We start from the raw sequence: 26,140 nt of genomic DNA, 5'->3' as shown, positions 1-26,140 counted from the left end.
CTGAGTCTTGCCCACCACTCTCTAAATATAGAATGATATAAGCCAAAGACTAAATATTACTCCTAGGATTCTAAAGCGAGAAATTGGTCGATGAGTGGTTCAAAAAGCTGATTTAGTTTTAGACAAAGGAGCTACGGAAATGAGTTAGGTAATGGATGGATTGATTTTCACCACACAATTTGTGGAAGACCTATGCTACAATACAGTTTCTCAAACAATGGAGTTTTGGATCTCGAGAAAGTCTTAGAAAGAACAAGTGTTATATGAAACTCAAGTGAAGAAAGTTCAGTGTTTTATTTTAATAAAAGTCTTACCAATTATAGAGCTGCAAGGGGAATTTATTCAATTATCCTATCAGCTCATAACCTTCTAGGGTCAAATTCAAAAACGAGAATCAAAAGGATAAATGACAAGCTACATTTCATTAGCTAATTTTAAGCAATTTTGAAACAAGTTGTCAAAGTCTCAAAGACATAAATCAAGTTTATTAGTTCAAGATAATCATATTGAATGGAAATCAACTTTTATTTTCTCACCTTTGATGTGGTTGCCTTGAAAAGTTGGTTTTATTCCAAGTTATTGATTCTCTTGAGCTATTGATCTATTTCTTCTTTTAGAATAGTCGATCTTCGATAGTGATAAACAGAACTTGGAGTTAGACCTGTTGGGAAGGAATGGACATGAATCTAGTGGTTTTAATGTGTAACCTTCCTTTTGACTTATCATGGTAGACAAGGACATAGGCAGATAAAAACACGTGGGGTCAGGTGACCCTAGTAAAATTTAGGGAAAAAATTTAGTGTATTTTTTTGTCTAAAGATTTTATAATATTTAGTTAAAATTTAGCATTTGGCCCTATTAATTTCTGTAAAAAAATTTATATGTTCCCATTAATTTGTTAAAACAAATTATTTTTGTTATAATAAAATATATATATATCTAATTTAAATATTAAATTTATATATTATAATTTTAGTAAAAAATGTTTCTGGTTCCGCCACTACGGACAGAGGGAATGGCTTAGTCAAGGTTGTCTTGGTCGAGTATGGTAGCGTTTCTGACCCAAAACCTCTAAACATAAGAAGAAGAAAAAAATCCCATCTCGCTCATTTTTTAGAAAAAAAAAACATAAACACGCCATCATTTACTATTGTTTTCGTTCATAATAACTTTAACTAATCTATGCTACCTAAACAATTAAATAATCTCGACATCATAATGGGAGGAAAGTAACCGATCAAACCACTCAACCTTCCCCATATATAACCTCTACTCTACTTCTATCCAGTTCGATCATTTCACACCAGATTTCCTTTCAGTTTTTTGTTCTAAGGACGTTGAGTTCAATCTCTATATATCTTCTTCTTTTTTTTTGAACAACGTTCAATCTCTATCTCAGATCCTCATTATATCATAACACTTTTCTTTTTAGTCTTTTTATTTAAAAAATGTCAACCACAAAACTTTTGCCAAAGAAGTCTGAAATAAATAAAATAATCTCAACATCAACATCGTTTTGTAACAACTTTTCTATAAAAGGGAAAATCTACGTGACCAGGCCTCAAAGTCAATACTTTTATTTCAAAATACACTGTGGATAAAGAAATAGTTTACATGTTGATTGAATTGTACGAAAAATGCAATGTTTTTAATACAATTGGCAACAATAACATTTAGCAAAGTAACACAAATTACGTAACTTAAAACCTAGACGCAAAGGATGGCACTTGTATCACATCACACACAAAGCCACAAAGTCAAACTTATAGAACACACAAAACCACAAAGTCTAACTTATACAACACAAGACCGTCTCACACTTTCAATCTTGCCTTCTTACTTCTTCATAAGTTGCCGACAGAGAAGACTTGACTGGAAATATTCTGGTACCACTCTTTCCAGGGGCGGCAGAAGAAACTCCGACGCTTTCTCCACTGTCCACCCCTCCATGTCTCTCCTTTTCCAGTCTCTTCTTCATCATCATCTTCTCCTTTTGTTTCTTCTGCATGACTTGTAGTTGTGCGTAGTTTGCTCCCATCGAAGACATTTTGTGTTCTGTTTCAGTTATGTAATTAATATGATTATTAGTATTATTATGACAAAAGAGGAAGTGTTGTGAAAAGATTTAAGTACTGAAGGATGAGTTTGGTAATGATGAAGAGAAGAGTCGTTATTTATAGAGAAACAGCCATTCTTTTATGACCGTTTGGATATGATTCCACTTTAATCATTCTGCTTCTCCACGCTCGTTCTCTTTTTCCTTTTCGCTATTTCCTTTCTTTAATTGATTAATTCTCTGACTTAGACCTATATTGCCGACTAAAAATTTTAGTTTATTTTTTGGTCGGCTAAAGAGTATTATAGCTTCAAATTAGTTTAAAGTAAATGATCCTTTGTATTATGCGTTAAAGAAACGTGTATGATCTCCAAATACTAAAGCTCTATTATAATCGTGTACATCTTTCAAATAAATTGTAAAAACATATCATTTTCTGATTTCAAAACCATTTTTACCAATTAAAAGCAATCTGTCGCATTATACACACATAAAACTAGTTTAAAATTTTCATGTTTTCGATTATCTAGATAAACGCTTCAATTCCGAATGCGTGGATGAGAGGTTAGCTCTCGTATTGCCCAATAAACTCTTCACATCCTACAGTGTACTATACTAGACTTGTTCATAAAAGTTGTCATTTTTATGATTCATCTATAAAACACCATCTTTCCAATGGATGGGTAACTTTGTGGTGATAAAAAAGGTTTTACAAAAAAAACAAAATCTATGTTTATTAGTTTATTACATGTATAAATTATTCGTGAGTGACACAACAAAGAATAAGTTTAAAAATCAGATTAGTTGGCATAACCCCGTTTCTGGACAATCAGCATAACCCATTTGATTACAATATAATGTAACACAAGTAAGTGAAAAAAGGGACACACATTAATCTAAGATTGAATTAGAAGGGAAGCGTTAACTAACTATGGTCACCTTCGCTTTAAGGTCGGCTCTTAAGCCTTTATGAAATTCTATGATAATAGTAAATTTTGCAGGTTTACGCTACTATGATGCTAAATAACTTTGTCGTCGTTCAAAAATTCACCGACCAAAAAAAATTTACCGACCAAGAAAAACTCACCAACCATCGAATGTCCGTGTCGGATAAATACATAGAATTCGTCTGAGACTAACGTTTCGAATCATCCTACTTTGCTTAAAAAGAATCACCTTACTAGAACTGGAACTCAAATACAACAAAGTCAAATTAAGGAGGTGGTGATACAAAACTCTTTATACAGAAAGGGTAGATAAGGTCGGTATAATACATTAGAATTAGAAAGACTTGAAGGTTTGATGAGGTATAAGACATATTCAAGAAAGCTCCAACCCCACTATATTTTTCCCACTCTATTTTTCACTTTAAAATAGAATTTAAAATAAAAATGCTCTAATGGTATTATATTTCTCACTCTATAATAGAGTTAAAAGTAGGTTTACTCCAAATATATAGTAACTTATTTATTTTTTGTTCATCACTCTATTTTTTACTCTAAAATAGAGTACCATTGGAGAAAACTTAAACTCTATTATAGAGTTACTCTATTTTAGAGTAAAAAATAGTGTAAAACATTGGAGATAGAGTTTGAAACTTTTATATAGTGATGAAATATATGATAAAACTACGACAATTTCAACTTTTGAGAGTGATGTTTACGATAAATTGTTCTCAGTTAGGAAGATGGTTTCCAAACCAAAAAATGACATATGTTTGCAACTTAAAAAAATACAACAACCACAAGGAAGCTTCGGCGATATTGAGACCAAACATATACCCTAGACTTAAATTCAGGAGCGAATAGTCCCTGTGGTGTTCACATTCAATCGTCCTACTTTATCCATATAGATACGGAATCCTCTGTTTGGTTAACATAATCTTAAAAGAGTATGTTTAGGTGTTGACAAAAATAATCACCTTACTAGTTATTTATGTAAATCGTTGAGAAAGAAAGATTAAAAATATATGTGGTTGCTTCTCTTTAAGACAGAACACTTTTCTACCGACGCATTTTAACATTTTACAGCTTTGATAGATCGCTAAATCTTGTTATCTTCGGCGCAAAAACAGTCGATCAATTTAGTCAAAAAACACTCGACAGTAAGCTATTATGCACTTTAAACTCATTATACTTCGCCTGGTTACAAACATAATTTATAAAACAAAGATAGAATAACTCAAACGATTTCACATATTTTAATCGTATGCTTGTTTCTTATTCAGGCTTAATTGGTTTAAGTTTATAGCTTCACGTTAATACAAACGTTAATAATAAAATAACACATCATAAATCAATTTATTGTAAGAGTATTATATACATACAGCAGAGTCAGATCATTGGCAAGGGGATCAGTTGATCCATGTGAATTTATGATTAAAATAATTTTTACATGTATATATCTAAAAAACTTTGAAAATATTGCAGAATTTTGTTATTGACCCCTATAATATATGTTTATTATAGGAATGACCCTGGTAAAAAAAAGTCTGCACTGTATAAATCTCCTATATCCTTCTATATATTAAAAGAGAAGTCAATTTAGAGATTTCTGCTGACATGGCATTAATATAGAGCTTCTCAGAAAAATTGTTATAATTCTATTGGTCGATTTTTTTGAATTTTATTTTTCATTTATTTTAATCAATCGCTTATGTAGACAAGCCCAAAAGTATTGTCGATTACGTTAAGCCCATATATAGTTAGGGGATAATAATTATCGATTTAGTTTAGCATTGGGCAAGATTTAGAACTAAAACAAATATTAAAAACTTTCCTTATTATTCAAACAGTAAACTTGCGCATGTTGATATCATATTAATTAAATTTGCTTAGAAAATATTATAATGTTTCTAATTAGTAGGGGTGGGCGTTCGGGTACCCGTTCGGGTTCGGATCGGGTATTTTGGATTTTCGAGTATTTCGGTATAGAGGTGTAGAACCCGTTCGAGTATTTCTGTACTTCGGGTCGGGTTCGGGTATTTTTAGTTCGGATTCGGTTATTTCAGATCGGGTTCGGGTATTTAGATTTTGAAAAAAAAAATTAAAATTTTCATTTCTCAAGTTTCTTATATTTAAAAATATAACTTTCAGTTAACTAATTTTTTATTTATAGTAGATTGAATGGTTAATAGATTTAGACATAAAAATTTAAAACTAAAAAGGCATTAATTTAGTTATTTTAAAAAAAAAATTGGATGTAATTTTTTGTTAATTTTTTAAATAAAAAACTTGACATGCATTTTCGGATCGGGTTCGGGTGCCACTTCGGATATCGGGTAAAGTACCCACCCCTACTAATTAGGTTGTTTGTTTTTAATAACTTACCTTTCTAATATGAATTACTTGCGCAAGTTGAAATCATTAAATATGCAAATAACTTATTGACAAAATTTGTTTTTAATAACTTACCTTTCTAATATGGATTACTTGCGTAAGTTGAAATCATTAAATATGCAAATCACTTATTCACAATATGGATTACTTGCGCAAGTTGAAATCATTAAATATTATCGATTTAGTTTACCCTTGGGCAAAATTTAGAATTATGACAAATATTAAAAACTTTCCTTATTATTCAAACGGTAAACTTGCGCATGTTGATATCATATTTATTACATTGCTTACAAAATATTTTAATGTTTCTAATTAGGTTGTTTGTTTTTAATAACTTACCTTTCTAATACGGATTACTTGCGCAAGTTAAAATCATATCATATGCAAATCATTTTTTGACAATACACATTTAATATCTTTCTTTAAACGATTTCATTATTTATTGTGCAAAATATTGTGCGTTATTAATATGAGAAATAAATCGACTGTATATATATATGAGACAACCAAAGTCTTAAAATACAAACATTCTCTTTTCATTCTTTAAAGTATTATTCATAAATCTTTCCTCTCATACTATTAAGATATTACGACGATGTTGCTTGTGTGCTAAGAAAAATGTGTTTAGACGCAAAGGCTTCTCATCTTTCATCGACTCTGCCACCCACTTTGTCTTGGAAGTATTATATGCTACTTGATGAATCGACTCTGCCACCCACTTTCATCGACTCTGCCACCCACTTTACCTTGGAAGTATTATAGAAAGATTAATAATGTTTTATTTATTACTTTTAATATTTATAAACTATAAAATACAATGAACAAAATTTTATATAAGATAATTATAATAGTTTTATACTCTACTTGATGAATTATGTTCGAATATAATTATATATTAACTATTTTAAATATTACAAAATCTAAAAATGTTTATTAATATTATTTTTAAATTAGTTATCATTGTTTAAAGAATAAATTTATCATAATTTTAAAATAATTTATAAAATGCTTACAAAATGCAAGGCAAAGTTTCACTTTCAAGAGTTAAGTCGAGATCTGGATTAAAAATCCTAATAACTGGTAAAGAAGGAAAGTCGCAGACAAAAATATTGAATGTTGTCTACAAACAAGTTTTTCAGAATATTTCGTAGTCACGGTACGTAATTTTAATCTACTTTTTTTTTTCAAATACAAATTTTAAAATGAATAAACTGTTGCAATTATTTATTTTTTGTATTTACTAGATGGGTTGTGATGAGTTAGGAGACCGATGACAGTATGTCAATTTAATATTATTTCATGTTCAATAAAATTTAGAAATTTATAAATCTATCAAATAATGTTAACCCGTCAAATTGCTTAAAAATTTTATTTAATTTTTTCAAGTTTCTAATTGAATTTGTTTTCTTTATCGAGAAATGTACTTCATAATTTATATTATTTATGGATGATATTTTGATTTTTTTTTTAATATGTCTACATAAATGTTTGTTTATTATTTATGAAAAAATAATATTATTCAGCTAAAATAAAGAATTACGAAACATATACAATACAATTCTAATTAATGATAATATAAAATCTGTTACTTCTAAAACTATACACTATTTATTCTATTTTTTGAATAAAAGTATCTTCGTAAACACACAAAATATTTTGTGACGTTGCAATTATACATACACACAATATATGTCTCTTCATACTGACGTTACTGTGTTTCCTCTCGTGAGGTACGGACCGAGAGAGAACACAGGGTGCAGACCGATCATGTTCTTATACCCGCACAGGGTGCGGACCGGTCACCTAATATTAATTGAAAAACATTACAATTTCTTTTTGTACTCACGTGTCATCACTAGGATGATTCTTAAAATCATTAGAGAAATATATTGGTTCATCTATTTATATAATAAGTTTTTTATTAAACTAACCATAAATCAATTATTAGTGTTCTTTATTATTTTTTTAAATAAAATTTACGGAATTACCTAATGTGGCTAAAGTATATATGGTAATTAATGATTTTTAATAATAAATATTTGATAAAAAATAGTGTATCTTCTATTATATTTATTTAATTAATTTTAAACTATTAAAATAAATTAGACAATCACATTAACTATATAATAAAAAATTAGATTTGCTTCTACCCTCATAATTATTGGACCGGCTCTGTATACATCTATATTATTAAAACTGAAGTACATTTGAGAGTTGTTTGGAAACTTGGATAATAGTATAAAAGAGAATTGTTTGGAAACATGGATAGTAGTATAAATGAGAATTGTTTGGAAACATGGATAGCAGTAGAAAATAATACTTGCTTATCTTAATTGATTTTTTAAAAGATTTTTATTATATTGTTAATCAATTCTAACCCTTCATCTATTATATTTACTAAATAAGTTAATATCATTTATTACAGAAGTACAAAATAAAATTTATTTGTTTTCAATTTTTATTTTATCTTTTACATTCATTTTTCTCAATTTTAATTATTTCTATACAAAATTCAAATCAAAATAATAATTTAAAATTAATTTATATAAATAATTGATTCAAATATATATATATATATATATATATATATTTTAAGAAAATTTACTAAAATATTTTCCAATAACCATTTAAAAAATATTTTCACTATATATAAGAAAAATACAATACATAACTTAATTAAAAACACCAACTTAAATTATGCTTTTTATATTTCATATTAAGTTTATAAATATAATATATGTGATTATTTATATGATGGTATGTATAAAATAATATTAATTATATGATTACTTATATTATGGTACATATAAAATATGATTAATTATATGATGACATATATATGATATATAATAGTGACATGAAAAACAAAACTTATTTGTTTTCAATTTTTTTATTTTATCTTTTACATTCATTTTCTCACTTTTTAACTATCTCATTAATTATATTTACTATAATATTTTATCAGGATTATTTACATATTAACTATAATAATTCGACATATTTGAATGAAACCACTCTATTTGTGATAAGAATTCAAAATGGTTAACAATTTTTTTTATTCAGCTACGAGTTATTTCTGTGGGTTATCATGCTTTTTGAGTTTTGAAACTAGACTTCATTTCGGTATTATAAATTTTCATGTGTGTTTCGAATCGGGTCCAGATGAATTCAGTCTTGATATATACAAACCTACAAATATCCAAAAACTAATGTATTTGACGCCGGTACGGATATTTGTATGAAAAGTAAGAATATTAACCGATTCAATTCGGGTATGTTGAATTCAAATTAAACTAAAAATAACCAAATAACCAAAAGTAATCATATTACTCTATTTGATTCAGGTTCGATTATGATGTATAGAAATCTAAAAGTACTTATGCAATTAATTATATTATGACACATATAAAATATATAATACTAATCGTAAAAATAAAATATCGATTTATAAGAAAGTAAAAATTAACACCCGCACGGGCGTGCGGGTCAATCTCTAGTATTCGATTAAATCCTATCCCCTATATATTATTTGAGAAGCATTACAACATTTTTTTGTAGCCACATGTCATCACTAGAATGATTCTTAGAATCCTTAGAGAAATAGGTTGGTCCATCTAAATATATAATAAACTTTTTATTAAACTAACCATAAATACATTATTAATGTGCTTCATTATTTCCATAAATAAAATTACGGAATTACCTAATATGGCTAAAGTATATATGACAATTAATGACTTTGAATAATAAAGATTTGATAAAAATAAGTGTATCTTATATTATATTTGTTTAATTTTAAACTATTAAAATAAATTAAACAACCATAGTAGCCATTTAATAAAAATTAAAAAAAAATTTCTATGTTATATTTTGAATTTGTAAAAACGAGTATAAATTACTAAAACCATTAAAAGTTTCACATTCAAATTTTGTGATCTATGGTTTAAAATTTTTGTTATGACATGATACAAATAATTAAAAAATCATATAAGTTGAATGTCTCATTAATAAGTATTAAAAATTAAAAAAAAAATATATATGTATATATATATATATTATTTTAAATTAAATTATATGTCATATAAGAAAATAAATAAATATCTTTATTTTGAAATTTACTTTGAACAATTTTATTTTGATAAAAAATTTAAAAAAATATTGACAAATTAAATTTTAAAAATATAATAAATTACTTAAACTATTAATCCTACAATGAAAATTTTGTTATCAGTAATTTAAATTTTTTGCTATAACAGATACAAATGATAATAAAAAAAAATGAGCAAAAAGCATTATTTAATAAATATTAATATTAAAATATGCTATATATATCTTACTATCATTTAAATTTAATTATATACTATATCAAATAGAAAAAAATATTCTTTTGGATTAATAAAATTTATTTATATGTTCGCACCAACTTAATTATATAGGTAATAGTTACTGACTTTTTAATTATTCAATATATATTTATTATTTCATAATAGGTTAGAAACATATAATATATAAAATAATTTATATATATAACGTTCATCCCGTGCAAGGCGCGGGTCTTAACCTAGTATGGATACTATTTGAGCGTTCATATTCGTCTTAGTCGGTCCTAATTAGCCTAAACAGGTCAAGCATAGACTTACGGTCTCTTTTTATATTCAAATTCTAAAACGCAAAACAATTTTTTCTTTGAAAAATACATAACGTGATCTTTAATATGCAGTCTTAAAAAAACTCGAGAAGTTACAAAAATAAAACTCGAGGCCGACACTGGTTTAACTACTAGGAATATTTTTGCTTATATGCTTCAATATGGATATAAATATTAACAATCCAATTTTTTTTTGAAACTCTTAACAGTCCATTGTTAATTTAGTCAAAGCACCAATTGCATAAACTAAGTTTTACTATAAAAAAAGATTTGAGAAGGGGAATGATAAGCGTCAGATAAGGAGTTATTGGCCACTAATCTCCCACCACAACATACAATATAATATATTTGGACTTATACATTATGAATATATCCACATAGTTTATTTAGATTTATATATACACGGACATGCATGTCTTAACTAGTTCTAGAAAATTTTACGAAAACGTAAATGACGGATTATGGTAATAAAACAAGTACGTTTATTTACGGGTTTATATATATAGAATAAATTTTATATAATTATTTATGCATCCATGCATGTTTTTTTTTGAACTTTTCGTTATGTGTATTACTTCTAAATAAGCTTATAAACATATACACACACGCACATATATATATACATAGATATATGATGATGCGATAACTTATTTAAGTCTGTGTTAGTGCTAATATGCTGTCAGAGAAATGCTATGATGAATTGACTTCAATTGTATATTGGTGCTTGAGTGGTTTCAACTTATACTAGTTAGTGTATTTCTTTTATGTTGATTAACTGGTAAGAATAAAAGGCGAGCACTTTCGATTTATAAATTAGGTGCATTTCATTAGTTTGGTTAAATAAATGCTTATCATTTTCGAAAACATAATTAGTGGTTCTGTGATAGAGTATTTAAGGAAATGACGTTAAAAAGCTTAGCTCTGTAATACTTCTTTTAACTCAAAACATTTATCTGTACTAAAACGTTTAACATACTGGCAATTTGAGATCGTATCAGTATATACTTTTGAGTTACAAATGAAGTTATATGCATATGATTGTTTAATAAAAGAATTTAATTATATGACCAAACTTATAAGTTTTTTAATAAAAGAATTTAATTCATATGACCAAATTTTAAAAGTTTGTTCCTTGATGAGTAACTTACGAGCAAAGAGTTTGGATCTAATAAAAGAGAGCAGGGGACAATTTGTCCCTGGTTGACCGTAAAGGCCACACAAATGAAATAAATTGACAGATTTCTAGTGTTTTAATTTCTAACTTATAGTATTAAGGAAATCATGATATTGAAATAAAAGAAGTAGGGAGAGTGGAAAAGACAAAAATCATTTACAATTTTAGAAATCTATCAGCCAAGCAATTCAATAAATATTGTTGGTGATGAAGAATATACCATTTTTGTCAGTTTCACAATATAGTTTCACTATTTTTGACCATTTTGAAACAATTTGAGTTTTTATTTAAAGCACAGTCTAGTAGTATCATATCTACCAATTTTTTATTGGTATTACTAAATTTTATATTGGTTGATATTCCAATTTACTATATACTAATGTTTTATCAGTTTTATACAAATATAAATCATATATGAGTTTCGTTGAATATAATTCAATGAAGAACATAAGCTAGATGAAAATTCAGTTAAGCACTAATGAATGATGTATTCAAGACATTTTTGTGAAGTTTGTGGTAGTGTTCTTCGTTGATATATTAGTGTACAGTAAATTAGTAGATGAGCAAGAAGAGCATCTGAGACAAGTGTTGCAGTTACTTCAAAAACATACTCTATTCACAAATCGAAAGAAGTGCCTTTTTGGACAGAGTCATGTGGATTACTTAAGCCACATAATTTCAAAAGAAGGAGTCTCAACGGTCATGACAGCTTGGCCAACTCCAAAATTTGTGAAAGAACTCTGCAGCTTCTTGGGTCTGGCTGAGTATTACATACGTTTTATGAAATCATACGGTTCTATTGCAAGGTCATTAACAGACTTGTTGAAGACTGACATATTTGTGTGGAATCAGCAGACTCAGTTGGTGTTTGACAATCTGAAACGAGCAATGGCTTCAGCACCAGTTCTGACTTAATCAGATTTTCGAGATAAGTTCATCATAGAGGCAGATGCGTCTGGTTATGGATTGGAAGCGTATTAATGTAGCATTATAAACCAATAGCATACTTTAGCCAAAGTCTCTCAAACAAATAGCAACTGAAACCTATCTATGAGAGAGAGAGAGCTAATGGCCATTGTTTTAGCTGTACAGAAATGGAAGCACTACCTTATGATACATACAGACCAACACGTTTGAATTTTTTATGGAACAAAGGGATGTATCAGTAAATTGTCAGAAATGGTTAACTAAGCTGTTGGATTATGATTTAGAAATCATATACAAAAAGAGTAGACAATAAGGTAGCAGACGGTCTTTGTATTGGAAACAAAAGAGAAGAAAGATGTCATGTTAGGTGCTATCACGGTTACCTTTAATCTCCAAATGCAGAATATTTTTTTGAGGAAGTAGATAAGGATGAGGAATTACAAAGTATGAGATGACAATAGGAACAGAACATAGTTAATGATATTATGTGATTAGTGGCTGCCTGTTTTACAAACACAGACTGGTTATTTCGAGATCCTCTAAATTTATTCCATCTTGAGTGAATATTATGATGGAGTAATGGGTGGGCATGCTGGATTTTTGAAGACTACTAAATGAATCCAACATATATTCCATTGGCCAAAGTTAAAGGAATATGTTTGTAAATACGTTTCTGAATGCATGATTTGCCAAATCCACAAGTACTCAACACTTAATCTAGCTGGATACTAAACCCATACCATTGCTAACACAAATATGGCCAGAATTGTCTATGGATTTTATTGAGAAATTACGAAATCTGAGGGAATGGATGTGATTTTGGTAGTCATGGATATACTCAGTAAATATGGGCATTTCTTGAATTTAAAACATCCGTTTACAACGTCAACAGTAGCAGCTGTATTCGTGAAAGAGATCGTACAATTGCATGGATATCCAAGCTCCATCTCAGATAGAGACAAAGTGTTTCTGAGTAAGTTTTAGCAGGAATGTTTCCGTTTGGCAGGGACAAAACTTATGTTCAATACAACTTATCACCCCCAAAGCGATGTTCATACATAATTCCTTAACCATTGCTTGGAGTCTTATTTGAGATGCTTTACCTCGACACACCCCAAGCAATGCCATCATTTCTTATCATGGGCTGGGTACTGGTTAGGTCTGGGCATTCGGATCCTCGGGTCGGATTCTAGTCGGGTCTTGTCAAGTCTGGATCCTTCGGGTCTTAGATATTTAGACCCAATAGGATAATTAGAATTCGGTTTGGATCATGGTCCGGTTCGATTCGGGTCTTAGATAGTTGGATCCAATAGGGTATTTAGAATTTGTCGGTTCAGATTCAGTTCGGTTCCGGTTCGGTTTGTGACCTTTGGGTCCGACCCAAAAAATATCGAAAAACACAAAAAAAACTTGAAAATATTTAAATATCCAAAAAATATCTAAAATTTTACCTTCAATCTGATCCCGAAGAAATGAAAATACCTGAAGTTTTATCTGATTATCCGAATTTATTTTTGAAAAATCTAAAATTTTACCCGAGACCCAAACCATACCCGAAAATCCAAACTGAAACTTAAAAAAATACCCATAATACCAAAAATATACTGAAACACCCAGATATACTAATATATACTAGAAGTTTCGGGTACCTCATCGGGTCTCGGATTCAGATCGGGGGTCCCAGACCCACGGGTCCTCAACAACAATACCCAATAAGATAAAAAAAAATTGGTTTGGTTCCTATCCGAACCGAGATTTTTCGGGTCGGGTCTTCGGGTCCGGGTAAAATGCCCATGCCTAGTACTGGTACAATTGTTAATACCATTCTTCCATACAGACGTCCCTATTCAAGTTGGTATACAGAAGAGATCCCGGAGTTGTTGAGGTTTGAACATGGTTCCAACAGTAAGTTTGAGCTTGAAGAGATGCTAAAAAACAGAGATACTATGTTATGTGATGCAAAGGATCATTTACTAAGGGCTCAGGCGGCAACGAAGAATGGTATTTATAATTTATTGGTGATAAGCATCAACGGTATTTACAATTTATTATTGGATCTTTGGTTTTTCTTAGGCTACGGCCTTACCGTCAAACGTCTCTCACCAAGACCTTTTGCCAAAAGCTTGCAACAAAATATTATGGTCCTTTTCCGGCAATAGAGCGTATTGGTTCAGTAGCATACCGTATTTCTTCCAGTATTTCACGTGTCCCAACTGAAGCCTGTGGTAGGATGAGATCACATAGTTTTAAATTATCAGTCTTATCTGAGGAGTCGGAGAGGTTTATCTTACAGCCAGAACAGTTAGTAAGCTCTCTCTATGATGAGGAAGGTCATCTAGAGGCTTTAGTTCACTGGAAGAGCTTACCGGTTCACGAGAGGTCATGAGAGCTTACTTGGGGACAAATTCAATTTTAGCGAGGGATGTATTGATAAGCCTTGGAGGTGTAATATAAGGAAGAGGTTGAGAAGCAAAGATGATAAGAAAGAAGAGGAAGCTGAGCTTGAGAAGAAAGGAGAAACCGTTAGCGACTCAGCTGATGTGGCACTGACCGTTGGGAGTTAGTTAGACCGTTAGGATTACAGTTACGATCGTTATGAGTCGACTTTATAGAGCATAAGTACTTGTAGTACGAGTCTATTGTGTTTGGACTTTTATGAAGTTTGTCTAGTGGACTCTAAAGACACTCTTTAGTGGTCTGGGCTCAGCCACGGAGAGATACCGTGTTCGGAGGTTTGTAACACAGCGTGCAGTACTTTACTCCTATCACAAACACTTCGTACTGACGGCTTACGTGTGAGTCGGTGATAAATAGACTAGTAGTAATCCCAAGAAAAAACAACACATGTATATTATTATTTACCTCTACAGAAAACATTAGGAGCAAACATGCAACTCAAAAGTTCAATTCGTCAACGGGAGAGAGGTCTCTGACTCTAAAGTTCGAGCCTTTCTTTACAAACAAGACGCATCTCTAAACTTTTTAACATTCATAATCTTTCTAATCTGAGTTCTCTCTCACCACTTGGTCAGATAAATTTCCCTGTGAGCAGTTGAAACATCTATGACAACAAAGCTATAATGGCTTTCATAGCAGGCCAAGCGTCTTCAGCTGCTGGACATGCTCAGACGGTAAAACCGGTGGCGACCAATCAGATCCCGTCATTTCCCCATCTACATCCTCAACCACATACTCCTACAAATCCCAAAATCAAAAAAATAAAAACATGCTCACAGAACCAATGAAGAAGGTAATATAAAAAAAAGAAATCTCACCTTTGTTAACATTCTTTTGGCGAGAATGTGGTAATGGCGCTGCCAAATACGTTGACCAACCATGGTTGCAACCAATACGCTGTAGAATATACCTATAACCGTAAATAAACCGAGAACTACTAATGTCATTATGAAGATCAATGGCAATCCAGCTTCCCCTGCACCTCCAAGGCAGCCACCACATTCACTAACTGCACTTGCACATCCTTCGGTACATGCGGTGCAATCTGCCCACATGCAAATAGTTCCTGGTAGATGACAGTCTGCGCATATCCTGCATATAAGTTTCAATAAATGGGTAAAGTCAACACGGACCGGAAGATTATCTATCTATTGCCTATTCTTATTATCCACCAAGTTCTCTAGTTTTACTACAAATATACTATTGGTATGGCTTGTCTATACAGAGATATCATCCAAGAACCCGAGAAAAGCAAAAACCCTCAATATTCAGTTAAGTTATCTCTAACACAACTCTATCGTGTGACTAACTAAGGAACAGTTCTAGGATACATATAAATTTGTCTTTTTTTTTTTCAAATAAGGAACAATAAATAGTAAGAAGTATGAATGAATGGGTTATACCCAGGTTGACAGCAGCAGAGACACAATTCACGGCAAGGCTGAGCTAAGTCATTGCGAACTCTGCGGTCGTAGCAAGTTATGAAGCATCCAGATAGACCCAACAGAGCAAAGAATAATAAAGCTCCTGAGACAAAAACAAACACCCTCATGTAAATAAATGAATCAATTGGCATATCCTTATATTATCAAAGAGGAGAGTTTGGGATCATACCACACATGTAATAAAAGGTGACCTCACTGTCAAAACCCCAAATATGACGAAGCCATGATTGCTGGTAACTATCAATGAAATAGACAATGTAGGCCAATGCAGCAATTACCTGAGAGAGAAGATGAAAGTCTGAGAATTACCAAAATGAAAAGAAAAGCAGAGAGAGATGAGAAGTGAAAAAGATTACAAGCTGAACAGCAAGAAAGATGGATAAAATGTCACGAGTAACAAAGAAGCGAAACTTCAGTGTCCTCCATTTCGTATCACCAGCGCCATGAACTCTGAGATAATAGGGAGCCTTGCAAGTAGTGCAGTGTGCAAACGCAAAGCCTTCCTGAAATGCAAATAAGTTTACCCTGATATACTGACTAAACAAGACCTCTAAAAGAAAAGGAAGTACCTTTATAGCTCGCCAGTGATCCAAGCAATCACGATGAACATACTTTGAAGTTCCTTTGCATTTGCAAGGGGCAATGAAATCCCTACCTGACACAACATTAACAAAATTGAGCAACAAGTAGCTTGCACAACTTAACCAAGCATCGATCACTAGCAAAAACCCCCATTAAAAGGAGAAGCGAAACTAGGGGTTACCATCAGTCTCAAGGCAGATTCGGCACTGAGTTTGCTCGCCATGTCCCGCTTCGAGATCGATCTCGGAAGGATCCACCATCGGCGACGGCGGAACTAACGGCGACAACTCCAGCTCGTCCGCCATCTGAATTTCGAATCCCCACCAACACCCAGAGAGAGAGAGAGCGCGAGAGAAAAGAGAGCTCCGATCCGATTTCGCTCTCGACCTTTTTTTGTTTTTGGTTGCCGTTAGAGAAGAAGTAATTGTGAGATGATGACTCGGCACCGGTTCTACGCCGGCAGAAAGTACCATATTGACATTTTTGCCCTTCTAGATCACATTAGTTAATTATTACAAGATGAAGATTATCGTAATTAAGTGTTAGGATTTTGGATAACCTTTTAAATAATTTTTTTGGTTACTTCAAAAAGAATTCTAATTAGAATCGTCTTGGCCCGGCTGCGTGCTTGTGGACCATTAAAATAATAACTGGGCTTATATATAAGATAAGTAAAGACATTTGGGACCGTATAAGACGAATTTTGGAAACCTTTGAACTATAAACATGAAGAATTAAAAAAAATAAAAACTAAATGTCTGAGCCCGGGTTCGAACCGGGGACCTCTAGTGTGTGAGACTAGCGTGATAACCGACTACACCACCCAGACGCTTTTGTTCATGATTTTAACTTACTGTATTTATACAAATGTGTATAGTGTTTCCATGGCAACCTATTTAAAAGGGAGTTACTTTCTCCAGGGTTTTGTCCCCCCCCCACTGCCGTCAACAATGGCGAAAGATAGAGAAGATCGCAAGAAGGAGAAGAGGGAGAAAAAGGAGAAGAAAGAGAAAAAGGAGAGAAAGCGCCGCGAGGCTGAAGAACTCGCGGTGAGGGAGAAGAAGATCTCTAAGAAGCACAAATCCAAATCCAAAGCGGCCGAGAAACCCGAGAAGAAACCAAAGAAGAAGTCGAAGAAACTCCAAGTCGTCGAAGAAAAACCACTCAAGAAATCGAAGAAACACAAGAAACCAACTGAATCCGAATCCGAATCCGAAGAGACTGTAACCGTCCCTCCCGATGATTCTCATCCAATTAAGATCCCTATCACCACCACCACCACTACAAACGAGTCCGATTCTGACTCCGAGTTCGACAAGGAAGACCTCAAGCACCTCCTCGAAACCTACACCAAGGAAGAGCTCGTCAACCTCATCCACAAAACCGCCGAAAAGGGCTCCCGCCTCATCTCCGCCGTCCTCGAGTCCGCCGAGCTAGACAGCTCCAAGCGGAACATCTTCGTCCGCGGCCTCGGGTGGGACACGACGCACGAGACTCTCAAGGCGGCCTTCGAGGTCTACGGGGAGATCGAGGAGTGCTCCGTCGTGATGGACAAGGACACGGGGAGAGCCAAAGGCTACGGCTTCGTCATGTTCAAGACGCGTAAAGGGTGCAGGGAGGCGCTGAGGAATCCCGAGAAGAGGATGTTTAACCGAACCGTGAGCTGTAACTTAGCCGCGGCTAAACCGGCTGGCGCTGGGAAGGCGAGGGAGCCGGTTGAGTCGGTTAAGATTGATTTGACTCAGAGTGAGGTGGTTTTGCCAGGGCCTCCGCCGGGTTTGGATTTGGGTTATGGTCTCGATAAGGGACACAAGAATGTGCCGCAGATGTATGGTGGACAGAACATGCCGTTTTACGGACATGGTCACGCTCCTCCTGGTTTTAATCCAATGTATTTTATGGGTAATCAGATGGGTCCGGGTGTACCGAACTTTCCTATGTTTGGGCCGGGTATGATGACCCATGGGCCGGCGAACCATATGGGGATGGCGGGGCAGTATGGTGGTGAGGGTAATGGTGTTGGTCCTAGTTTTGATGGTGAACGTGCTTGGTATCTCAGATAAAGATATTTAATGCTGTCTTCTTGTTTGATTAGATTTTTAATGACTAGTCTGGTTGCTGCCTTTCTGTGGGTACTTGATATTTTGGGAATTGCCGGAGTTGTTTTGCGTTTCTTTATCTTCTACATTAGTGTTTCAATCTTGGTTTCGTGTTCTGTCTTATCAACAAGTGTTTATCCCCATATGACTTATTGTGAGGGAGATATGTGCTTAAATGCATATTGTCTCTTGCTCTTTAACACTGTGTTCTGCTTTGTTCTTATTGGAAAAGATCGCTTTGAAGTTAGTGGTTTTGAAGTTGTTTGCTACCTTCTGTTTTCCCTTTTGGTTCTTGTATATTCTTTTCCACTACCAAACAAGCTGCTGGGTTTCGGATTCTTTTTTTTCTGTGGCTTCGTGTATGGAATTTTCTCTTGTGTGTTTTACGTTATACCATCAAAGGTCTGGTTTCTATAGCTGCAAAGGGTCATGCTAAATGTCATAGCTGCTAAAAGTCTGTATCTTAATCTGCAGTTGTCTTGAGACCCGTTTGTAGGAACGGACGTGATGGTATAACGTTCTTGTTTTAAATCGTTTCTCTTAGTTTCGTTTTAAATCGTATCTTTCTTTAGTTTTTCAAGATTCTTTTGAAAGATTCCTTTTGATTTTTCTGGGAATAAGTTTTGCTATCTATCAAGCATTGATTTTTTTTCTTTTCAAGCAAAGGTTTTATGCACTACTTTCTTTGATCACTCGCACTCTTTTTTCTTTTTGCCTTTGGCTGAGATTGCTTTTGTATCTGTGTTTCAAAGTTTTCTTGCCTACGATTGAAGATGGTTTTGGTTCGTTGGTCCATGTACCCAGTTTACTCGCTCTTGGACAGTAGAGAGTATAACTCTGGTTGAGCATCAATATCTAGAGTTTACAGATTTATGACCGATGCCAATCCTTGTGTTTTTAGAGGATCAATCTTGTTTTAGGTTTTCTATTGTTTCTTCATCTCTAATGTTTTCTCTGCAGCTGTCCATGCGAAACCCACCTATGGTTTTGTTCAGTAGAATCAGCTTTGGTTTGGTTTTTCCATCATTTCTTTTCAACAGTGAATTTTTCCTATACTTATTTGTGAGAGAGAAGGATTTGTTTTTTCTTCTTTCTAGTGGTGCTCTGAGGATCTGATGACACAGAACCCTCACTGGTCCAAGAAGATTACGTCTTTATGCAGACATGTCTTCACTGATCAGTACATGGTTTTGTGTGATTGCCTGCCACTCGCTGGAAATTGAAATTGAGATTTTACTTTCTTTCATAAAGACCTTTTTTTTTTTAAGTTTTAACTATCTGCACCTCGGATCACCGGGTCTGACCCGTATAGAACCATCGACATTCGACACATACTAAAAAGTATAGCAGTCACAAATCACTATTGGCTGCTAAATTTAACATCGAACCGCAAGTTTCATCTCAAACGCGCGATAGATGCATCAAACTCATTACCCGACAAACTGAAATAGTAACTAACTTAGGACTCTGTTCTGTAATTCTGCAATGGCGAAAACCCTAGACAAATCTAATAAGCTCAAATTCGTGAGATCAACAAGAACCTGAATCCTCAACTCCATATTCAATTTCCACGTCAAGCTTACGGACTTCCATGGGAGACCACACGCGAGGTACTCTTCTCGGTGTCGTCCAAGGATACGGCGAGATTGAGGAGTGCACCGTGGTTATAGATAAGAACACGGGTAAAGCTAAAGGTTCAAGACGAGGAAAGGGGCTAAAGAGGCTCTTAAGGAGCCTCAGAAAAGGATTGATTCTTAATACAACTGCGACGTGCCAGACGGGTCCGGGCTTTGGTTCGACGGATAATCAGGGACTGTCAGCAGTTGCAAGGGCAACATATGTTTACCCTGTTTATGTTAGGGAACCAATACCGTCCTGTTTATGGAGGTGGAATTATAAGGAATCCAGCATTGGCAGCAGCAGGTGGAGGCTACATGCATCCCATGTGGGCTAGTGCGTTGAGTCAGATGGGTGAGCAAGCAGGTGTTGGTATATCAGGAGGTATCGGGTCTTACTTTAGAGGTCAGTGTCTGCCTAGTGCTTATCCTGATTTGGTCTGACCGGGGAATAGTAAAGATTCTGATGCTGGTGGCTCCTTCCATGTCTACTCAAACTTTTCATGGTACCCTCACTTGTAACCTTTAGTGTTTTATAGCAATGTATGCATGTGCTCATATTATGGTTTAAATGTCTTTGGATTAACATATATTATTACATGGCTCGTAACGCGTGCTTAGATTAGGCTTCTTAAGCAGATAGAATGTTGCATGATTCGTAATCAATATTCATGTTTCATGAATCTGATTCTTAATAGCTCCGTAATAAATATTCATATATATGTTATAAGGCTTTTTGGTATGGTAGTATCAAAAAGATGACTCTGAATCCGTATACTTGTTAATGTGATGGCCTCAAAGCAGAAGAAAGGGTATTTCTAGGTGGAACTGGTACAAGAATTAATACCTAAAATTGTCATCAGTGGCCTTTAATTTAATCAATCTCACTTGGACTATTTTCAAGTTTTGATTAGGTGATTTGTCACTGTGACATCGTTTTCTTTATTTTCTTCATTTTTAATAGTTTTGGTTTCATTTATTTATTTGTAGTTTCTGGTTATATAGTTTTTTTGTGACATTTTTATTTTACTTTCTTTTATTGGCTGTGTAAGGTCGGTGATGGTGGGGATGAAAGTTGATGAGCTTTGTTTTCATTCAGATGCATATTTTTCATATAATTGGTTTATTTGGTTTTAGTGTTGCACTAATTAAGTTTTACAATCTGATGTGATCCAATCGCTCACTATGCTCCTTCGCTCATCTGGTTTTGGTTCTGGTATTTGGTTTTGGTTTTGGTATTTGATGTTTCTCACACATGTTTGTAGTCTCTCTAGTTCTGGTTTTAATTTAGTTTTGATGTTTGTCTCTTTAATTTCCTTTTTTTGACCATGAAAATTGGGTATTGTTCCTGTTTACGCTTCTTTACGTTTCCGCTTCCACGTACCCGCTTCCGTTTCCATGTAACATAGGGCAAAATTGGAGGCCGTCGTTCTGCAAGTAAAACTCAGAATTTTGTTATATCCGCTCTAATGGAACAAAATCTAAAATTAATTAAAATTAGACAGATTACCTCGAAGTCCTTGCAGGTGAAATATATATTCCCAGGAAAAGTATCAAAATATGTTGGATACTTTGGTTTTAGAGAGACCTCGTCGATGACTCGTTCACTACATAGGCAACGGTTTAGAATCCCGTAGTGGACATCGGTTACGTACCAAATTATGTCGAAGTGTTCATTCATCTTCTCCCTCTTGTTCATTTTCTCCTCCCATAGATCCATGACGCGAATTCTTAGATCTCAGTTCGTGATGCAAGAGGAGAGAGAGATGGAGAGAGAACCCTTGAGAAGAGAAGTAAATGAAATGAACCAAAGAAGATAGAGAGGGGCGAGAGATTCTAACTTATGGGTTTTTTGTTTGGGCGCCAATTCAAATTTTTCAATTCCCCCCCCAGACTTTTTTTGTGGTAGAAGTTTTACAAAGTTTGCAGTTTTAAAAATATTTTCAAAGTTTCACTTTCCAATTTTTTTTTTATTTTTCTTAGTTGTATTTGATTCAAGAGAATTATTTTATGGTTATACCACATATATTCAGATTGATACAATCATTTCTCATCTAATCATGTAATAATATTGTTAATTTCATGAAATATATACGTTTTATATTATCTAAAGGCCAATATCAGGAAAGTTATGTTTGGTTTGTTTTCTTCAGCTCCGTACTTTGCAGATGATGTGAGCTGAGCATGAGAATGATAAACATGCAAGTCTGGAATTTCTTTCTTCTATCTCCGTTTTTTTTTCTGTTTCATTTCGTATTTCCTGATATTTAACATCAAGTCAGTATTTTCTTTTATAGATTTTTGTTTGTATGTTTTCCTTTTTTTCATTCGGTTTAATTTTTGTCCGACTCAGTTTGATAGACAAGCCTATTGCTCATCTAATTCAGTGTCTTACTCTTAGCAGAATATTCGTTAATCGAACTCTGTGTGACCTTAGCTCTCTTTTGATAGAAAAGGAGTTACGATCATAACACAGACAAAGTCGATTGTTCCACAAAACCTTTCTCCAACGCGATCAAGAACATCTCTGCACTCGTCTTAATTACAGTTGTTATCAGTTGTCCAATCGAATTTGATAAACACTTTAGAGTGCGGATAAAAGAAAGAAAAACACTTAATAACCGATTCTCCAAACGTTGAGATTTGTGTAAACCAACATCACGCAAAGTCCCTATTAGTGTTTCAGAGGTGAACAGAAGATGAAGATCTCCTTACGTCATTCATGGAAGATAAGAACACAAGATGACAAAGGAGAGAGAGAGTAAAGCAAATGCCTTTTCTGTTATTGAATAAAGTGTGAGCAACACACGTTATATACATGTTAACAGCTTATCCGGAACAAACCGGTTATAGAATCTAAAATGTACAACTAAACCGTATACACTATACCGATAATAAACCAATATTCCCCCTCAAGATGGAGCATATATGTTAATGAACTCCATCTTGCTCATAAGATGTCGAAAAGAAGAAGGATACAGAGGTTTAGTAAGAATATCGGCGAGTTGATTCGCTGTCCTGACATGAAGAGTTCTCACTAGACCTTTCTTCACCCATTCTCGAACAATATGACAATCACGCTCCACATGTTTAGTCCTTTCATGAAAGACAGCATTGTTAGCTATATGTATGGCAGCAGTGTTGTCACAATATAGAGGCGCAGCTTCCCGAGTCTCTATCCAAAGATCCTCCATCATATTTCGAAACCAGATCATCTCTTTAACTGCTTCAGACATTGCACGATACTCTGACTCAGCGGAGGAGCTAGAGACAGTGTCTTGCTTATTAGACTTCCAAGTAATGAGAGAAGATCCAACAAAAACGCATAGACCAGACACGCTCTGGCGAGTATCAGGGCATGAACCCCAATCAGCATCAGCAAAAGCAGAGAGCTTCAAGTCCGAACTAGCGGAGTAGAAGAGGCCCAAACCAACTGTGCCTTTGAGGTAATGTAGGACTTTGTAAGCTGCTTGGAGATGTGGAGCTCGAGGAGAGGAAGTGAACTGACAGAGTTTGTGAACTGCAAAGGTAATATCTGGCCGGGTAAAGGTTAGGTAGAGAAGTTTGCCAACAAGCCGACGATACATTTCTGCACTTGGTAAAAGCTCACCGTCTTCAATGGACAACTTAACACTCGGGTCCATAGGGATAGAAGAAGGCTTACAGCCAAGTAGACCAGTATCAGTTAGCAAGTCAAGTATATACTTGCGCTGGCATACAGAGATGCCTGCTGATGATCGAGCAATCTCCAGGCCAAGAAAATAGCGTAGAGTGCCTAGATCACGCAGTTTGAAAGAGGCATGAAGAGCTGTTTTGAGTAACTCTGTGGCCTTATCACAGCTACTAGCAATGATGATGTCGTCGACGTAAACCAAGACGGCCATGTAAGCATTTCCTGAGTGTTTAAGGAAGAGAGTATGATCACCCGAAGACACTTTGAAACCCAACTGTAACAATGTCTCAGAAAACTTCAGGAACCATTGGCGTGAAGCTTGTTTGAGACCATAAAGCGACTTCTTTAATTTGCAAACGACATTAGGAGGGAAAGATTCCCCCTGTCTTGGTGAGTATCCCGGAGGTAGAGACATGTAAATCTCTTCGTCTAAGTCACCGTTGAGGAAAGCGTTTGAAATATCAAGTTGAGAAAGGGACCAATTCTTTGCAGCAGCGACGGCAAGAAGCAATTTGACAGTAGAGAGCTTGGCAACGGGAGAGAAAGTTTCGACGTAATCAATTCCTTCTTGTTGAGTATAGCCCTTTGCAACAAGTCTTGCTTTGTAGCGTTCTAGTGTACCATCTGCATTCAGTTTAACCTTAAACACCCACTTGCAACCAACTGCTCGTTTTCCTTCGGGTAGTGAACATACCAACCAAGTATTGTTCTCTTCCAAGGCAGTGATCTCAATTCCCATAGCATCACACCATTCCTTTAACTTGCATGCTTGAGCAAAGTTTCTTGGTTCAGGAATGCTATTGACAGCATTGATGAAAATCCGATAAGGATCAGAGAGACCCTCATAAGAGAGAAAGCTTGAAATAGGATGCTCGGTGCAGGAGTTAACAGAGTTGCAATCATAATCTTGCAGGTAACGCGGGGTTTTAGAAACACGGCGTGTAGAAGATTGCGTATCAGTAGCCAAGGAAGGACCATCAGTAGAAGAGCTTGGCGTGTTTACTCCAGCATTATCAGTATACAACTGAGGGAAGAACTCAGCTTGACCTGCAGTAGGAATAGACTGAAGAAAGGGAAAGAGGTTCTCATGGAAGACCACATTCCGAGAGATAAACACTGTATGACTCTGAATATCAAGAAGCTTGTAGCCTTTATAACCCGATGGATAACCAAGGAAGACACAAGCTCGTGCTCTATCTTGAAATTTGTGACGACCCTTAGGAGATGTGCTAGCATAGCAAAGACATCCAAACGTCTTGAGATTAGAATAATCTGGGAGTGTAGATGTAAGCATTTCAAAAGGGGTCTTGTTACCAATGACAGAGGAGGGTGTTCTGTTTATTAAGAACACAGCAGTAAGCACACAATCTCCCCAGTGACTAAGAGGAACTCCAGACTGAAAAAGTAGTGCTCTTGCCACGTTAAGGAGGTGTTGATGCTTGCGCTCCACGACAGAGTTCTGCTCAGGAGTTTCAGGGCAGGAGTGATAAGATATGATTCCCTTTTCCTTGTAAAGAGCGTCAAAACGTAGCTCAGGAGCATTATCAGCTCGAACAGATTTGATGCGAGCGTCATATTGTTTCTCCACCATTCGAATGAAGTCCGGGAAGACAGTGAGAACATCACTCTTTAACTTGAGAAGGTAAACCCAAGTGACGCGTGTGTGATCGTCAACGATGGTGAGAAAGTATTTGAATCCTTCTTGTGTGGGTTCTGAAAATGGCCCCCAGACATCGATGTGAAGAAGTTCAAATGGCTTGGAACACAGCTTAGGATGTAAGTGATAAGACAATTTCTTTTGTTTAGCACGATGACAAACTTCACAATGCATTAAACCTTTATTCTTTGTCTTTGAAAATCCAAGTACATCAGAAAGAAGTTCTATACGCTCAAAAGAACTGTGTCCAAAACGTTGATGCCAAACAGAAGCATCAACAACACTATTAGCAAATGAAGAAGAAGAAGCAGCAGCTGCAGGACTTGTATCAGCAGCATCCAGAACGTACAGCTTTGCAATCCTTTTACCTCTTCCAATCATCGATCCCCTGATAGGATCCTGTATAGTGAAAGAACCAGAATCAAAGATCACTTGAGCACCAATGTCGTCAGTTAAAGAACTGACACT

The 26,140-nt window shown here is 34.5% G+C and overlaps 3 protein-coding genes, 1 non-coding gene and 1 pseudogene across 5 annotated transcripts; 2 read left to right on the top strand and 3 right to left on the bottom strand.

Moving 5' to 3' along the window:
- Positions 1-1,598: 1,598 nt before the first annotated feature.
- LOC106420690 lies at positions 1,599-2,164 on the bottom strand. The gene has a single exon (XM_013861527.3). It carries the CDS (start codon positions 2,045-2,047, stop codon positions 1,823-1,825), a length of 225 nt encoding a protein of 74 aa, XP_013716981.2. The 5' UTR covers positions 2,048-2,164; the 3' UTR covers positions 1,599-1,822.
- Positions 2,165-14,787: 12,623 nt separating this feature from the next.
- LOC106420606 lies at positions 14,788-17,155 on the bottom strand. 2 transcript variants are annotated; one of them, XR_007339021.1, is made up of 8 exons: positions 16,809-17,155; positions 16,615-16,700; positions 16,402-16,548; positions 16,215-16,323; positions 16,004-16,127; positions 15,419-15,692; positions 15,105-15,338; positions 14,788-14,924 (listed from the first exon to the last, which is right to left on the bottom strand). XR_007339021.1 is itself a non-coding variant. In XM_013861465.3 (7 exons), exons 1-7 carry the CDS (start codon positions 17,098-17,100, stop codon positions 15,231-15,233), a joined length of 1,140 nt encoding a protein of 379 aa, XP_013716919.2. In that variant the 5' UTR covers positions 17,101-17,155; the 3' UTR covers positions 14,976-15,230. The 2 variants fall into 2 exon arrangements, 1 of the variants encoding a protein (XP_013716919.2); XM_013861465.3 differs by lacking the exon at positions 14,788-14,924 and having other exon boundaries at positions 14,976-15,338.
- A 122-nt stretch (positions 17,156-17,277) lies between these two features.
- LOC106420580 (UBP1-associated proteins 1B-like) lies at positions 17,278-18,800 on the top strand. Its single transcript, XM_013861441.3, has one exon. The coding sequence runs from the start codon at positions 17,467-17,469 to the stop codon at positions 18,688-18,690; it is 1,224 nt and encodes a 407-aa protein (XP_013716895.2). The 5' UTR covers positions 17,278-17,466; the 3' UTR covers positions 18,691-18,800.
- Positions 17,383-17,456, bottom strand: TRNAV-CAC. The gene has a single exon. It is a non-coding gene; the product is annotated as a tRNA-Val (tRNA).
- A 1,090-nt stretch (positions 18,801-19,890) lies between the features above and the next one.
- Positions 19,891-21,710, top strand: LOC106420637 (annotated as a pseudogene).
- Positions 21,711-26,140: the final 4,430 nt, after the last annotated feature.

This window comes from Brassica napus, chromosome A4, assembly GCF_020379485.1.
Source record: "Brassica napus cultivar Da-Ae chromosome A4, Da-Ae, whole genome shotgun sequence".
Classification (NCBI taxonomy): Eukaryota; Viridiplantae; Streptophyta; class Magnoliopsida; order Brassicales; family Brassicaceae; genus Brassica; species Brassica napus.
Note: the sequence above shows the minus strand (reverse complement) of the source record. Positions and strands in the feature narration are given on the sequence as shown.

Coding starts and splice junctions, on each gene's coding strand:
- LOC106420690 (XM_013861527.3), bottom strand. CDS start 2,047: ATGTCTTCGATGGGAGCAAACTACGCACAACTACAAGTCATGCAGAAG.
- LOC106420606 (XM_013861465.3), bottom strand. CDS start 17,100: ATGGTACTTTCTGCCGGCGTAGAACCGGTGCCGAGTCATCATCTCACA. Junction 16,701..16,808: donor AATCTGCCTTGAGACTGATG/GTAACCCCTAGT, acceptor ATGTTGTGTCAG/GTAGGGATTTCATTGCCCCT. Junction 16,324..16,401: donor TCTTTCTTGCTGTTCAGCTT/GTAATCTTTTTC, acceptor CTTCTCTCTCAG/GTAATTGCTGCATTGGCCTA.
- LOC106420580 (XM_013861441.3), top strand. CDS start 17,467: ATGATTTTAACTTACTGTATTTATACAAATGTGTATAGTGTTTCCATG.